Genomic DNA, 16340 nt, shown 5'->3' with positions numbered 1-16340 from the left:
ATCTTCACAGACACACCAAAAGGGGTAACACTGCATTTTCCTACTTGGCAAGAACAAAACCTGCTATGACATCTGAATATGCTGGTGAGTGTGCAAAAGTCCTTAAGGCATTTGAAGAGATATTTCAGATCATGAAAAGTAAACTAAGGGTATTGAACATATTTGCTATGCCATTTAATGTGAAACCATGCCACGTACAAGACAACCTAGAACATGAACTCTGCCACAGTGGACCTGCCAAATCGAGATTAAAATTGATACATCTATATCCAAAATCATCCTTGTCACATAAATCACTGAGTTGCAAAGCAACAGCCCACTGCTGAGAGCAGTTATTTTCAAAACTAGCTCTTGCAAAGACCTGGTTCTGCAAAAGACTGCCGGACCCAACCTGGTATACCAGCTGTGAGCATCAGTTCCAGTCAATGCAGAAGTTCGTGTGATATGTGTTCAATAATGTGGTTTGGGCAGTTTCTATGGACCTGCAGTACTTTTTTTTTTTTTAAACAGAACTCACAGAGTACTTTTTCAACACCCTATGCCTCTCTCTCTCTTTTTCACACACACACTCAGGAAAATTGAGACAGTGAGACAGAGCCATCACCCCAAGGAGAGAGACCTAAGACCTTTTGACAGCCGCAGTTTCAATAATATTTTATCTAGGGCTGTCAGTTTAACGCGTTAATTAGATTAATTAATTACGCTGCAAATTAACGCGCTATAAAAATTAAGGCAATTAATCATGAGTGGCAAGTCAATGCGCAAGCATTTTAAATTTGGCCCTTTGAGTGACCCGTAGGCTGCAGCGGCAGGTCGCATCCTACCTGCGCCACTAGTCAAAAGCAAGGTGACAACAGACATGGATGCGACACCGGAGAGCGAGGCAAGCCTACTTGGACCTTTGAACAGCAAGTTTATCTACAAGAACGCAGTTTTGTACCTTGTGTAAAATAGAATTTTCCTATCACCATAGCAGCTCTAGCCTGAATTATCATTTAAACGCTAAACATGTAGTTGCTGCTAGTGCCGCTAGTGCTACCGTGAGCTCACTCCACCAACCCACACTTGCTGAGTTAGGAAAACGGATGAGCAAAGCCACGACAGAAAAACTGACAAACTCAATCGCAAAGTGGGTTGCTGCTGATTGCAGGCCGATTTCAATCGTGGAAGATGTGTGGTGGATAGTTACCTGCAGTCTGGCAAGCTGGGTGATCCTAGCCACAATCTTGTTGTATGGGTCAACAATCTTCATCCTTATTCTGGAAAGACATGCATGTAATAACTGTAAACAGGATAGAGAACTGATACAGATGCCAGAAAGTTAACAGTCCAGTTGATGGGTGATGAAGGTGTGAATACTTTTCCAGGTTCTTGCTGGAAAGATATACTGTATTTGCTAGTCAAATATATGAAGTGTTTTTGACATGTAAACGCACAGGACTGAAACATAGACTTAATGTGTTCATCTAAGCTGAGGCTGCAGTTTAAGATGACACCAAGATTCCTATGAATTGAGGTTTACAGACTCAGTGTCCTGAGAAAATTTGAGAATAGGATATTTGCACTATGTTATTTGCAGCTATGAATATTGTCTCTGTGTAATCGCTATTGGAGGGAATTCTGATACATCCATTTGATGTCACAAGTGTAGTTTTGGAAGAATAAAATTTTCAGGATCACAGTTTAGATAAATTACAGTGTCATTTGCATAAAAGTGTAAACTAATGTTGCATCCACATATGAAGAGACCTAAAGAATGAATGGATTGGACAAAGCACAGAGCCAGCATCAGCTCATAATAATAAGTCATTCATGACCTATGAAAAATCGAAATATATTGTTTTTATTAGTAAGAGTTGAACAACCACTTTCTTATCTAAACCTACTAAAAGTGAGAACATAGACACTTGCCTGAAATTATTAATGTCAGTGAGGTCAAATTGCTAACATTTTTTGACTAGTGGATGAGCAGAGAAAAATGTGGTGCTGATATTGTTATTGATTTCCTTTCACAATTAATCTGTTCAAACAGTGCTCATCAAGTTGAACCACAGTTTTGTGGTTTGGCCCACTACATGCACTGTGGGCTGTGATTTGTGCCAAAACTGGGGGAGGGAATAGTGGAAACAAAAATCTGAAATTCAACACTTCAGAGGCCTCAGTTTCTACTCATAATTTTGTCCAGTCAAGAAATCCTAAAAGAAATCACTGGTTTAATCCACTGATAGACACAACCCCACAACACACATCTAGTTTTCCTCAGGATGTAATGATAGTTGGACAAGGAAGGCAAGGCATCTTTAGGAATAACATTCTGTCTCTACAGCTGAAGTACTTCAATGTTATATATCAATTTTACAAAACTTCTAAAGGTCCTGAAAACCTATTTTCTCAATTAGTGCCTAACTTTGAGTGATGGGGTCTTACACATCACTTTTGCCAAAGCCAGGTGGAAAAAGTTATGTCATGCTCAAATCAGAATTTAGCAAAATTTGAATCAAAGCTGTTGTTTTGCTTATATTATCATGTCACTCAATCAAATCTGTTCAAACCACACAAGTAGAGCAGATGAGTTTCTCAGTGTTAAACTCCTAAAATATAATAATTGAGAATGTTTTTGTCAAAATGTCAACTTTGTTGCTTATGTTGTAAGAAATAGACAATATTGCTGAGAAAAAATTTGTAACCAATTTTTTTTAGAGTCTTTATGGACTCAAATCAAATACACAATCATTGAATTCCAAGGCCCAGCAAAGGATAGATACATTCAAAATAAACAGGTGTGTGAATATGAATCAGCAGTCCTAGAAGGTAATCATATCTGGGTAAATGCATCTAATCTACACCAAAACATATTTACCTGTCAACAGCTGCCTGCAGAGCACTGATCCTTGACTGCATCATATGAAGGACCCCTGAAAACAACAATAGCAACAACAAAATATTTTCCTTTCAGTGCATGTTGACACTAATTTCAAGAGCTCCTTTGTTAGCAGACTTCATCAGAGGAATTCTGACTGTCTCTTGTGGTAAAACCCAAGAACTGAAAAAGTTGTACAGGCATAGTTTCAAAAACAAAAAACAACCACCAGACTATTGGTGAAAGTCGCGAATATTTTGAGAGAGGGAAGCAATTGGCACTATCCAAAAGATCCACGGACATCAGAAAACTTTTGAAAGAGCAGGTAGCGATTTACACAGAGCCACGGAGGTGTCATCTGACTGTTCACTGTTAATTGCAAAGGCTAAAAAGCCACACAATATTGGAGAGCAGCTGTGGCTCATTTGCTGCGTGTTGTCCCCTCTCTCTCTACCCCCTTTCCTGTCATACCTTTAGCTGTCTTTATAATTAAGGCTAGAAAAGCCCAACAAAATAAAATTAGAGCAGCTAATCAAACCTGCCTGCCTGAAAATTGTGGAGACTGCATGTTGCTGTTAAAGTGAAAACTGTCCCACTTTTGGACAACACTGTGAAAGACAGAATTGCTAAAATGGCTGCGGACTGCCAAAACCAGCTGCACGAGAAGCTGAGGAATGTTAATTTTACCATTCAGCTGGACGAAACAACAACAGTGTCAGATGAGTCCGTCCTCATTGTTTGTGTGCACTATATTGACGGTGAGGATTTGAGGCAAGACATTTTTATGTCTACAAATCTAGCAACAACAACAACCGGCAAGAATTTATTTATGGCTGTGAACTTACATCTCTCATCCAACAATCTGCCCTTTGAAAACCTGGTCGCATGTTGCACTGATGGGGCCACAGCAATGATGGGTAAAAACAAGGGGTTTAACAGCCGCCTGAAGGAAAGCCCCAAGGTGCGTGATTTTCCACTGCATGCTACATCGGCAAGCACTGGCAAGTAAAAAAACTTTCAGAAGACCTTGGTAACACCCTGTGAACTGTTGTTAAAGTTGTAAACTTTATCAAAGCTCGCCCATCTAACAAGAGACGTTTTGCCCAGCTGTGTGAGGATGAAGCATATCAAACACTGCTGCTACACACAGAGGTGCAGTGGTTGTCGCATGGACAAGTGCTCATGCATTTTATGGAACTGCAAGAAAAATTCAAGGAATTAAGAGCTGAGCTTCAAGCTGATTCTGTGTCAAAAAATATTTTCAGGAGAATGGATACAAAAAATTGCGCACCCCGTGCAGTGGTATTTTCGTGCAGTGCAGACGGACGCGCAGCGCACTTGGTATTTTGGTAAACCGAGGTGCACAGAGGTACGCCAGGATGGGCATTGCGGCGCAGTAGGGGGAGGTGTCAGCATAATAAGCCGTCAGATTTGGATTTTCGGTCCATTTCGGTCCACGCTGGCAGCGTAAAAGTGCGCTGAAAGCTTGCCACCCCAGACCTGGTCAACTCTGTGTGCCAGCGGCCCACCGCTGGGCAAGTGGATTTTCGCAAACCGGCGGAGTCGCACACCCACGTCACCAATACCTCACAGGCAGGTTTCCACAGTGTCTGGCATTTCACTGCGATCAATAATCAGCTAAAGCCATGATTCAATGCAACTATCTGAGTCAGCACATACAGTCAGACCTAAATTTATATATTTTGATTAGTATGTCATCTGACCACATCGCAAGTGCGTTCGGCATGCCTAGTGATCACTCAACCTGACCGAATGTACACAGGTGAAACAGAGATGTCTGGTGATCTGTGACTCAAATTGCCTGGTGACAAACGTGTATGCCAATTTCCCCGGGTCGGCACATGACTCATTCATCCTGGCAAATTCTAGCATCCCAACAGTCTTTCAGGGGACACCCCTCTGGATGGGTGGCTGCTAGGTGATAACGGCTATCCACTGAAAACGTGGTTGGTGACGCCATATATCACACCATCAACAAGACAGCAGCGTGGTTTTAACAGTGTTTTCAGCAGTGGTCGGTCAGTCCTCAAATGCACATTTGGGGTTCTCAAAATGCGTTTTAGATGTCTGGACCGGACAGGTGGTTCATTACCATACAGCCCTCAGAGTGTTGGTGCATTCTTCGTGGCATGTTGCGTTTTACACAACATGGCTGTACGACGTGGATGTCACTACTGTATGAACTCACGGAGGACACATTAAGGGACTTTAGACGGAGAGAGGCCGAACTACATGTGCCGTGTCAACTGGGAGAGCAGCAGAGCGCAAGGGAGAGGAGGCAGTGCCTCGCCGCCCAGCTTTGTCATTAAGTGAGTATTTGTGGAATTGAAAATAGAGCCCAAGCTGTTGCTCCCAGACTGGCGAAACATGCAGTAAAAAAGTTTATTCTGCCATTCAGCACTACATACTTGTCTGAGACAGTATTCAGTGCCTTGTGACAATAAAAACAAAAGCCAGAAACAGACTTGATGTCCACCAGGATTTTGGACTGGCTGTCACAACCATCACACCTGATATTGCATCCCTGGTTAAAGGTATGCAAGCCTAAGGTGGCCATTAGTTTATAAATGAATAAACTGGCACAGAGTAAAAACATAGGTGCTGATACTTCTCTGAAAGTCTATCTTTATTCCTTATGTAAGATGGTGTGTGTGTGTGTGTGTGTGTGTGTGTGTGTGTGTGTGTGTGTGTGTGTGTGTGTGTGTGTGTGTGTCCACTCTAGGGATCGACCAATTATCGGCCTGGCCGATAACATCGGCCAATATTCGCCATTTTTTGATAATCGTCATCTGCTGTTTTTTCCACCGTTAACCAATAAAATTAATTACTGTTTATTAAATCGCGCTCCTTTGGCTCTGATGCAGCCGTGTCTCTGCCTGAAGTCACCACTCTTGGCTGTGTAACAATGTCCCGCCCACAGCCCTCACTGATTGGCTACATGGCACAAGTGAGTCAGTGACAGCCAATCAACACTGAAGCCTCTACATGCAGCGCCACAGATGGAAGGAGAAGCAGACGACCACACTGGTGATCCAGCAGAGATAAGGCAACAGAGTCAGTCGAAGTTGCAATAAAAACCCTCTATGATGAAGTTTTAAAAATACCACAACCTTATGATCAATTACAGTGATGACATGCAAGCCCAGAGTTGACATTTCACCAACCTACTTGTCTAATCACATCAAGCATACGACTTTGAAAGATAAATCAAACAAACAAAAAAACAAACAAACAAACAAACAAAAAAACAAAGACATAATGACATACCGGTAGGTAGACTATAGCAAGTATAAGGGAGGAAAACCTGCTGAATTCTGCTGTTTGGCTCTGGAGATGAAACTGTTCCCAACTTCAACAAGCCGTATTTCATGATGACCCACTGCTACATTATAATTGCCGCAACGGCTTTATAGCTGGGGCCAGACGCACAATAATAAAGCAGGCCCTTTAGGTTACCATTACTTTGTGGGAATAATAAATCTCCTAACATGTCTCAGCCCATGGGGCAGCTCCTGGTTTATTAATAAACAACACCGGAGGTGATTATAGCCTATAGGTTTAACAGTACTACGCGCTAACATGTCCTTGTTTGTTTACAATCGCCTCTCCCTCAGCACTCGTGCTCTCACTACACTATGGTGCAGCAACTAAACTGTGTTGGTTTAGTTAGTGTTCAAAGCTGGTGTTAAATGATCGTCTTTTTGCCTGTCACTCGAAAAGTCCAGGGATATGAGTCAGGCAGAGAGCACATGTCGAGGAGATTATTCTCAGTGTGTTTTATTTTCAATCAATAAATTTACCGTCGCGTCTACAACTCATGTGTGTAATGAAGCCTTTATTGTTTGCATTTACAGTTGCTAAGTGCCTTATTCTTATTTATGCAATACGACATACAGTTTACATCTAGCCTACTGTTCTGAGATTCAGAATATGCCTTTATTTCTCTAAATATATGTAAATATAATATAATAATAAATAAGGAACCACAAGTGAACAACTGCTGTTTTATGTAAAAATATTATCTGAAAAGTAACTACTAAAGCTATCAAATAAATGTAGTGAGCCAAGGTTCCTGCCACCCTCTTTCTCGGTTTGCTTTTAATCAGGCTGGATCAGATGTACCTGAGAGAGAGAGAACATAAGACATCATTAGCTGAACCTGTACCTCAAGGAGCCTGTCATAGACAGGCGTAAGGGAGATCCACTACAGTGGTGAAAACACAACGAAGGGCATTTCCAGCTTCTTGCCTTACAAGCAAGAAAATTTCTCTGTGCACCACCCTCTTCTGTGCCAAGCGAGCGAATCTTAAGCAAAGTCTCTGCACTTTATGAGAAGAAGAGAAGCCACCTAACAGGAGAGCACGCTGAGCAGCTCTGCTTTCTGCACCACAGTCTGGTGCTACTGAACTGGGAGTACTAACTCAGACCCAAATTTCAGAACAGTTCAGTTCAGTTTATTTTGTTGATGTTTCAAAAATTCAGTGAGCTATTTTATTTATTTATTTATTCATTTGAGTGAGTTTTAAAAAAATGCTGCTGGATGGCCCCTGCACTTTATGTTTTAAAAATAACTAAACTTAGAGGCATTTCAATTAAGATTTTGTGTTTGTATTATTTTACAAAAAGTTAAGGTTTTTTTTTCAGTGCACACAAAACAAACAAACAAACAGTATACTGTATTTGTTCTAATTCCAGGTGTGTTACTCTAAATTTTGACACCAAAATCTTCATTTTCGCTGCAAACGAATATCGGTTCTTAATATCGGCTATCGGTTTCACTTGATTATTAATAATCAGTGTCGGCCCTGAAAAATCCATATCGGTCGATCTCTCGTCCACTCTGTTCATCTGTTCAGTTGTTAAAGGAAAACTGTTAAAGTTTTATGCTTAGCTCTCACGAAAATAGACATAGTTAAATGTCCTTGCAGTTATTTTTTTCTGCTTATATTTTAAACACCTGGTGACAAACAGAAGGAAAGAAAACTGTATAGATGCTGATATATTTTAACAGAGTCATTATCTTTCTGTTATAATGAGGTAGACCTGTTTGGTTGTCAAAAATTAAACTCTGTGTGTGTGTGTGTGTGTGTGTGTGTGTGTGTGTGTGTGTGTGTGTGTGAGAGAGAGAGAGAGAGAGAGAGAGAGATACACCTGATGACATAAAAAGGAAGAAATTTGTCTATATACAGTGGAAAACAAGGAGAATAAAAACAAAAACCTACAATTGCTGCTTATTTTTGCAAATTAAAGTAATTAATCACTTTATTCTTTTGGTGAGGGTATGCAGGTAGGAGCTGGGGTTGGGGGCCAGGCTTGTCTTGGACACAGGCAAGGGGGCTTCAAGGAAAAAAGGTTGGGAACCACTGTTCTAGAGCACTTACAATCAGAACTGATAGAATTATCAATACATGGTCTTTAAAATATTTATATGCATTCACTCCCTTCAGAAAACTACGATGTTACATAATTAGTTAAATCAACAGCATCGTGAAAACCACAGAGCTCATTAAACAGGTTTAATCAGAGAAGCAACAAAGAGGCCAATGGTAACTCTGGAGGAGCTACTGTTTAAGACAAAACAGATTTACTGCATGTTGAATGTTGATTGTCAATGCTCCCCAGTGTTTCCCACACGTTCATTTATTTGTGGCGGCCCGCCACGAATACATTTTAGCCGCCACAAATACATTTTTCGGCTTTTGACTCGACCTCGCCTCCGGACTGTTTGCTTTGAGAATGTCGCGTGTCGTTACAATTCTGGCGCACTGGGTGGCGGTATGCATTGTAACGCCGCCTATAAATTAATAAGACGCAGAAGAAAAAGTCGTGGTGGAAGAGGCCTGGCTCGAACGACGAAGGTAAGACGTGCCAGTACAAAGTGGTCAAATAAGCCCAAAAGTGGTCCGAACAACTCTAACTCATTATGTTATATCAGCCTGTGTCTGTATCATACCTGGAAGCTGACACATGTGCAGAGACATTAACTGTTAGTGTATGTTAGCCGAGAGGCATCAGAGCTGCTGCCATAATCTTAATCTCTGCTCATTAGTAATTAACTTGGATGTTCACTCCTTTACACAGATGAGTATAGAAAAATATTTTCTTAAGAAGAAAAGACCTCGTCTTGAAGAGGCGGTAGGTTCCGGACCTCACGGGGTATTATCAAAACGGTATAAGACGCTTAAGAAACGCATGGAGTAGTGACAAGTCTTCCATCAGTATGAAATGTATTTGCTTTCAATATTTTCAGGCTTCAACTAGCGCCGCAGCTGTGGCAGCAGATGCAGCTGCGGCAGAGAGAGAGAGAGATGCGGCAGTAAGAGGGAGAGAGGAGGAGGAAGGGATAGTAGTAACGGGTAACGTTACGCAGGGAGATGTAGGGGAGGAAGCAGGCAGCAGGCAGCAGGCAGTGGTTCCAGCTAGGGTGGAGATATTTTCACATTTTATGACTTTATTTTTTACACATTAATCCTTAGGTAAAAACCACACCACCACAAATAGATCCTTGATCTGGGGGAAACACTGCTCCCGTTATTATAGCAAGTGATGTCACGTGCAGTTGAGTCAGTTAGAGCTGCATTACACATGGGAGCACACAATTTTTCCACCATGTGACTTAAAAATGTAATTTAAAAAAACATTTCAGAAACGTTCTTAAACTGGATTACATCTCCTGCCATTCGTGTCAGACTGAAGTTACTATGCCTACAACTCTTTTGTGGCTTATTTGATATACAGACAGAACACCACTAGAGTAGCATATGCAAATGTGGCGCTTTACCTTCAAGAGACTCTATCCCAGTTGCCTGAGACAGTAGATCTTCATGTCTGGCTACAACCTGAAGGAAAAAAACATAAATATATATTGATGTATTGATGGGGCTTCATATTAGGGTGACCACCGTGTTCCCTGTGGGACCTGTTTCAAAGCAAGTTTCATGTTTCTGCTTAATTTCCACTCTGAAATTAAATAAAGTAATAATACTGGTGCCTGAAAGTTATGAAATCAGTCTACAAACATATAACATACTTTAGGAAATGGCCAGTAATAACTGAAGTGTTAATGACTTGCATTTAACAGGATAAAACATACCAACACTTCAGTGGGTTAGTGCTAAATATCTGGGTTACGGTGTTGGTGGAATTGAAGAGAGCAGCCATTAGTGATTTTGCAGTTTACTGTTATAACCTACATTTAGTTTCTCATAAAGCTGATACAATACACATAAGCACCACATGAACGTCATCTCAAGAAATCAACCTACTCTTACATAATATTCTGTAAAACTGACTAGGACTAAATTAGTGACAGGAAAATTATACAAAATGTTAAGACAGAACTGCGTTTGTCTGAAGCGGACATAAACAGTATGAGGTAGGTGTAGGTGGTGCAACTAATTTCTATGAAACCATAAAAACGTGCAACACGGTATGTAAACAAGTGACATGTGCAACAGGTAAGTAAGTGAATAGATGAGGTATATAGTGTATATAAAATATAAAGTGATATGCGCAGTGCGCCGTATGTGCAGTATGACATGGGCTGAGTTCTAATGTTGATCTTTGTTGTAGTCTCTTGGGTCATGATTGAGGGCCATGAGGAAGAAGGGGTGACAATGTTAATGAGAGGGTGGTGGGGGTTGGAGGTGGGGGCAATGTAATTGTGCACTGTCTTATTTTAAGCTCTCAGTAATGAAAATTCATGTTGCAATCTCTATTACAGGTGACCCTCAGACACTGGACTGAGTCAATGTGGCTGTGTTGTGGTGTGTTGGGTTTGTACCTGGCTGTGCAGCTCCTTGTCAAGCTGACTGATGCCCTGTGCCAGTTTAGCCAGTTGCTCAGCAATGACAGCATGATGAATAGCCTGAGCAGTATATGTCTTCACATCAAAGTCCTCAGCCAGGAAATCAGTGTAGCACTCTGTGAACACAGCAGCATATTATCAACTAACTATTCAGTATATTCACACTTTAAACACTATTCCTAATGATCAGGTTTGTGGTGTATTGCACTGAAAACAAAACCAGAAATGTCCTCCTCTAGCTCTTAAATGTCTGACAGTCATAATTACAAGAGCTGTTGAAAACGGGAAGACAATGTGTGGCTGTCCATGTGAATGCTTCTTTGTATAGTTTTTCATTGCAATGTCAAAACAGATACGCAAGAATATTTATTGATACATAAAAGCAATTTCAAAACATAAATTGACATTATTTAGAGTTTAAATGAAAAATATTTAGTTCTCTCAACAAATGTCCATGTACATTATTATTCAACCCAATTTTCTTCAAATGATTATATGGTGGAGCATCCTTTTGCCTTGAAAACCTCTGAAAAGATAAGACTTTATTGATTCCCACTGGGGTAATTTAGTCGTTACAGCTAGCAAGTATTACAAACAGCAAGCACACTGGCATAAAGAGGTCAAATTAAAAAGTGTACAAGATACAGAATAGAAAAACAACTATGTATATGTACATTTGTACAGATTATTAAAAAATTTTAAATGCCATAAAATATCTACTGCCATAAAAAGTACTATTGCTAATATTCTTATGAGAAAACCACTAATAATATATGTATGTGTATGCACTTCAGAAATACTATTGCATTTGAGAAATACTAGGACTATGTATATGCACAATATATACAATTTCTAAAAGTACAGTTGCCAATATGGATAATAGTGTTATTGCACTGTTAAGAAAAACTTAGAAATTACACCAGATGAAATGCATAATGTGACCATATATTAGCATTGATAACATTAGTACAAAGTTGGTTCATGATGTAGAATTGAGAAAGACAGCATCAACACATTACATGATGCTGGAGTTAACCATTCTGACAGCTGGTGGGATGCAGCAGTCTGTTACTGAAGGAGCTGTATAAGCTAATAATCTAATAAGCATTTTCTGTTTGTGCTGACAAGATTCTGACACCTCTCTTGTGAAATCTTTAACCATTCTTCTCATGTCCATGTGTATCATTATTCAGGCCCCAATTTTCTTCAAATGAGTATTTGGCTGAGCATCATTTTGCTGCGATAACCTCTAATAAGCATTTTTTGTTAGTGCTGACAAGCTTCTGACTCTCTTGTGGAATCTTCAACTTTTCCTCTCATGCAAAACCGTCCAGCTCATTGTGGTTTGATCACTCCCATGCTGCAACTGCTTTCTTGAAACCCTACCACAGATTTTCTATGGGATTAAAATCTGGAGCCTGAGAACAACACTACAGGACATTCCAGGACTGATTCCTTGACCAGGCTTTGGTTGGCTTCAAAGTGGGATCATTGTCTTCATGGAGAGTCCAATTATTACAAAGGTTTCAGTTCACCACAGACAATATAATATTTATATATAATATTCTCCTCAAAATGGCTTGGTATTTCTGTGAATCTATGATGCCAGTCCCACGGTCAAGACTGCCAGTTCCTGCAACAATAAACTATTCCCACATCAGCAGTGAAGTGCAGCTCCATGCTTGAACATGAGGATAGTATTCTTGTCATAAACCTCACCTTTCTTACAAACCACTGATGCTTATGGTGAATTTTGTGTCATTGCTCCATAGAACTGTGTCCCTGAACTCAGGGCTACCCAAATTCTTTCTAGCATATTCCAATCGAGCATTCTGGTTCTCCTTGGTCAAGAGAGGGGTGCCCCTTGGAGTCTGGTCATGAAGATCCTGGTTATTAATTCATCTTATTATGGTTGGCACTAACACAATTGTCCCAGCCTTCATCAAGTTATCATGTGAGTTTTTTGCAGTAACACAGGGGTTTTTCTTCATTTTCCTGGTGAGATGGATAAGGCCTCTTGATGAATTTTAGGCTTTCTGCCAAGGCCAGGCAGATTTGCTGATGGGGCAGGATACATATTAAGGCAGTGAGCTTCCTAACACAACCAGATGCTCAATGCACCACCTTTTCTGTTTAAATAAATGTTTTACTTGGCATTGTCAGAGCTGAATTCACCCCAGGCCAGCAAGTTCAGAGAGAAAAACTTAGTCAGAAGAGGTGGTTTTGATCTACATTTTGGGAAGAAGTAACAAAAATTGCATGTTGTAAATGGTAAATGTCAGTTGGTTATTGTTAATGATGAATGGTAGACAGTACACAGTAATGGTTGATTACCAGTGCAAAACTGTTTCAAAAATTTATGTCAGTCAAGTTTATCAATCAACTGACAATTTATCACTCTATTTTCACATTTCATTACTTCCACTTTCCATTTTCCTCTGTTAGTTTTTGTGACTCCCACCCTTGAGACCAATCATCTTAAATAACAAATGCAAATGAATGAATAATGAATGTATGATGATGAAAATGATGAAACCTGGTCCTGTTTTCATCATACCCCAACTATTTTAATGACTTAACTTTAAATTAATAAAATCAGAGGTTGGGGTACAACAACAACAGCTCATCCATGCTGAGGCATTTTTGTGCTTTGCATGAAAATAATGAGGGGAATGTGTGCATATTTTGTTTCTGAATAAAAATTAATGAAGTCTATTTTTCAATTCACGTGTTTTCATCACCTCTTTTATATATATATATATATATATATATATATATATATATATATATATATATATAAATTTCTGTTACTTCCCCTCCTCGTGACTATGCTCATCTAATATAGATCATAAAATACAGCAGTAGGATACAACAAAACAATGGCAAAGTAATGTAACTGTGCCACACGTTATATTTAATTGATGTGCAAAAAGAAACTAATCTAAAACGAGGGACAGGAAACGATTTCAGTTTATCAGTTTAAGAGCCATGGGATGCACCCAAGGACACTCGTTAAACCGAAACACGCAGCCAGCTCTGTCTGTATCTTCCTTGCACGACTCCATGCAGTTATTTTTATTTTATTTTATTTTATTTTTTTAGTTTCTGTCACCGGTGTAGTTTACAGGTTATATTAATCATTTCAACTGTAGTACAACTTAGCACAAAATGTATTTCCAGTGCTTAAAACAAGTTATCGTTGCGACTTAACGTTATACGCACAAACACGTCACAATATGAAAAATTAAGAAATGCAAATACCGGTTAAGTGCTTTTTGTAGAAAATTTTACAAAGTTGCCGACAATTGATTTAGAACGTCGAACACATTAAGATGGTACACATAACGATCGTTCGTAAAGTTATTTTTACCATCTTCCAGAAGGGAATTCGTGGAAGCTCCTCTCTCGTCCACCATTTTGATACTTCCGCATATGACGTTTAAAGTGAGAGACGGGAGCGAGCAGGGGTGCTTTTCATTCCATAGACATATATACGTAGGTTGCTTTTCATTACGTTGAATTGTGCCTCCTCGTCTCCTCTCTCCTTCGTCGACCCGGAAGTCGTTTCCCCTCCGCCATGATGAAGGCTCTTCCAATTGCTTAAATGCACCTGAAGGAGACGAGGAGCGAGGAGAGAGGAGGCTTCTGAAGGAGATCAGAGTGAGGATACACCGGTGTAGCCTACGCGGAAGTTTTTTGATATTTAAGGAGCGTGTCGTATGTGGCACACGTTTGAATCATGGCGGGAGCAGGTCTTCACAAATGTAATCTTGATTCTTGTTTCAACTGTGTCCTTTTAACAATTGTATCTGTCACCAAGAAATTAATGAAAATTCTTGGTATATTACGGTTTTTTAAAGCAAGGCTACAAGGCTGTTGGTTTAATCTACCACACACCCGTCCTCTGTTATGCCTCTAACGGCATATAATTGAAACCTCATCAATAGCAATCAGGAGTAGAACAGTCTGACTGCAGATCTGACCATAATATCACGTTTTACAGCTTTTACAGCTGTGCAAACGTCATCAGTAATTGACGTCGCTTCGGACTGACGCTGTGGAGCGAGGATTTTTCATTTCGGAGTTTCGTCTCCTCCGTCCTCACGTCCCTTCCTCGCGAGCAGACCAATTTATGGAATGAAAAGCACCCGTAGACGCCTCATTGGGTGCTTTTCATTCCATAAATTGCTCTCCCCGTCTCCTTCCCTCGCTTCCTCTCCTCGCGTCTTAGCTCCGCCCAGCGAGGACATGAAAGAGGGGTGCGAGGAAGGGACGTGAGGACAGAGGAAACGAAACTCCGAAATGAAAAATCCTCGCTCCACAGCGTCAGTCCGAAGCGACGTCAATTACTGATGACGTTTGCACAGCTGTAAAAGCTGTAAAACGTGATATTATGGTCAGATCTGCAGTCAGACTGTTCTACTCCTGATTGCTATTGATGAGGTTTCAATTATATGCCGTTAGAGGCATAACAGAGGACGGGTGTGTGGTAGATTAAACCAACAGCCTTGTAGCCTTGCTTTAAAAAAACGTAAATATATATTTTCATTAATTTCTTGGTGACAGATACAATTGTTAAAAGGACACAGTTGAAACAAGAATCAAGATTACATTTGTGAAGACCTGCTCCCACCATGATTCAAACGTGTGCCACATACGACACGCCCCTTAAATAATAAAAGACCTCCGCGTAGGCTACACCGGTGTATCCTCACTCTGATCTCCTTCAGAAGCCTCCTCTCTCCTCGCTCCTCGTCTCCTTCAGGTGCATTTAAGCAATTGGAAGAGCCTTCATCATGGCGGAGGGGAAACGACTTCCGGGTCGACGAAGGAGAGAGGAGACGAGGAGGCACAATTAAATGGGTGCTTTTCATTACATTTAATTGTGCCTCCTCGTCTCCTCTCTGGTTGGTTTATATCTATCACTTGCATTTTGGCCTCATTTAATACTCTGAATTTGTTCCAATCTGCTTCCTCAAATTTCCATCTCCCTTCTCCTAGTCTGGTATCTTCTATTCCTATAAAAGCAGATATAGGATAGTGATCACTACCCACTGTGCTCCCCCTTAAGACTTCCCAATTACTTGTTGCTGCAAGGGACTGTGAGACCAACTGAAGTCAATTGCTGATTCTGTGCCCCTTGCCAGGTTCACCCTGGTGCCTAAACGGAATGCTAGTATCGTTTAATAAGTCCAGAGTTGGTTTGAGCCATGTTTCCTGTATACAAATAATGTCTGGTTTTACTGCTAATTCCTTGATATATCCTTTAAACTCTTGTCCATTTGCAATGAGACTTCTAGCATTCCATTGCAGAATGAGCATTATGGAATAAGTTGCTGACCACTGTCTGACATCCCATCTCCTTGACTAAGGTCTGTATGTATTTTTTCCCAAGATAAATCTTTCATGTTCAAGAATTTTGCTGCTGCTTTCACAATGATCTTGATCTTTTCAGTTTTTGTTTTTGCTTGTCCTGAGCAGTTAATGACATAGGCCAAGAACAGAACTAGTTTGTCAGTTGTAAGTCCTGTCTGATGGATATGTGTACTTTCTTCCTTGTGTTGAGCCGTAGGTCTATTCTTCCTGTTTTCCTTGCCAACAATCTTCACTGCCTCTGTTCTGCTCTCACCTTTTGGATTTCAGTGGCTTGTT

At 40.4% G+C, this 16340-nt stretch overlaps 1 protein-coding gene across 2 annotated transcripts in view; it reads right to left on the bottom strand.

The window, feature by feature from the left end:
- Nucleotides 1–14245, bottom strand: part of cog5 (component of oligomeric golgi complex 5) — a 117261-nt gene extending 103016 nt beyond the window's left edge. Inside the window, exons 1-5 of one of the 2 annotated variants that reach the window (XM_070991699.1) lie at nucleotides 14059–14245; nucleotides 10665–10804; nucleotides 9663–9720; nucleotides 2861–2915; nucleotides 1190–1259 (exon numbers count right to left, since the gene is read on the bottom strand). In XM_070991699.1, coding sequence (XP_070847800.1) covers nucleotides 1190–1259; nucleotides 2861–2915; nucleotides 9663–9720; nucleotides 10665–10804; nucleotides 14059–14104 — 369 coding nt within the window. In that variant the 5' untranslated portion in view covers nucleotides 14105–14245. The remainder of the gene's footprint in view (nucleotides 1–1189; nucleotides 1260–2860; nucleotides 2916–9662; nucleotides 9721–10664; nucleotides 10805–14058) is intronic. The other variant, XM_070991700.1, reaches the window with a different exon arrangement.
- Between the last annotated feature and the right edge of the window lie 2095 nt (nucleotides 14246–16340).

Source organism: Chaetodon trifascialis, chromosome 22, assembly GCF_039877785.1.
Source record: "Chaetodon trifascialis isolate fChaTrf1 chromosome 22, fChaTrf1.hap1, whole genome shotgun sequence".
In the NCBI taxonomy this organism is placed as follows: domain Eukaryota; kingdom Metazoa; phylum Chordata; class Actinopteri; order Chaetodontiformes; family Chaetodontidae; genus Chaetodon; species Chaetodon trifascialis.
Note: the sequence above shows the minus strand (reverse complement) of the source record. Positions and strands in the feature narration are given on the sequence as shown.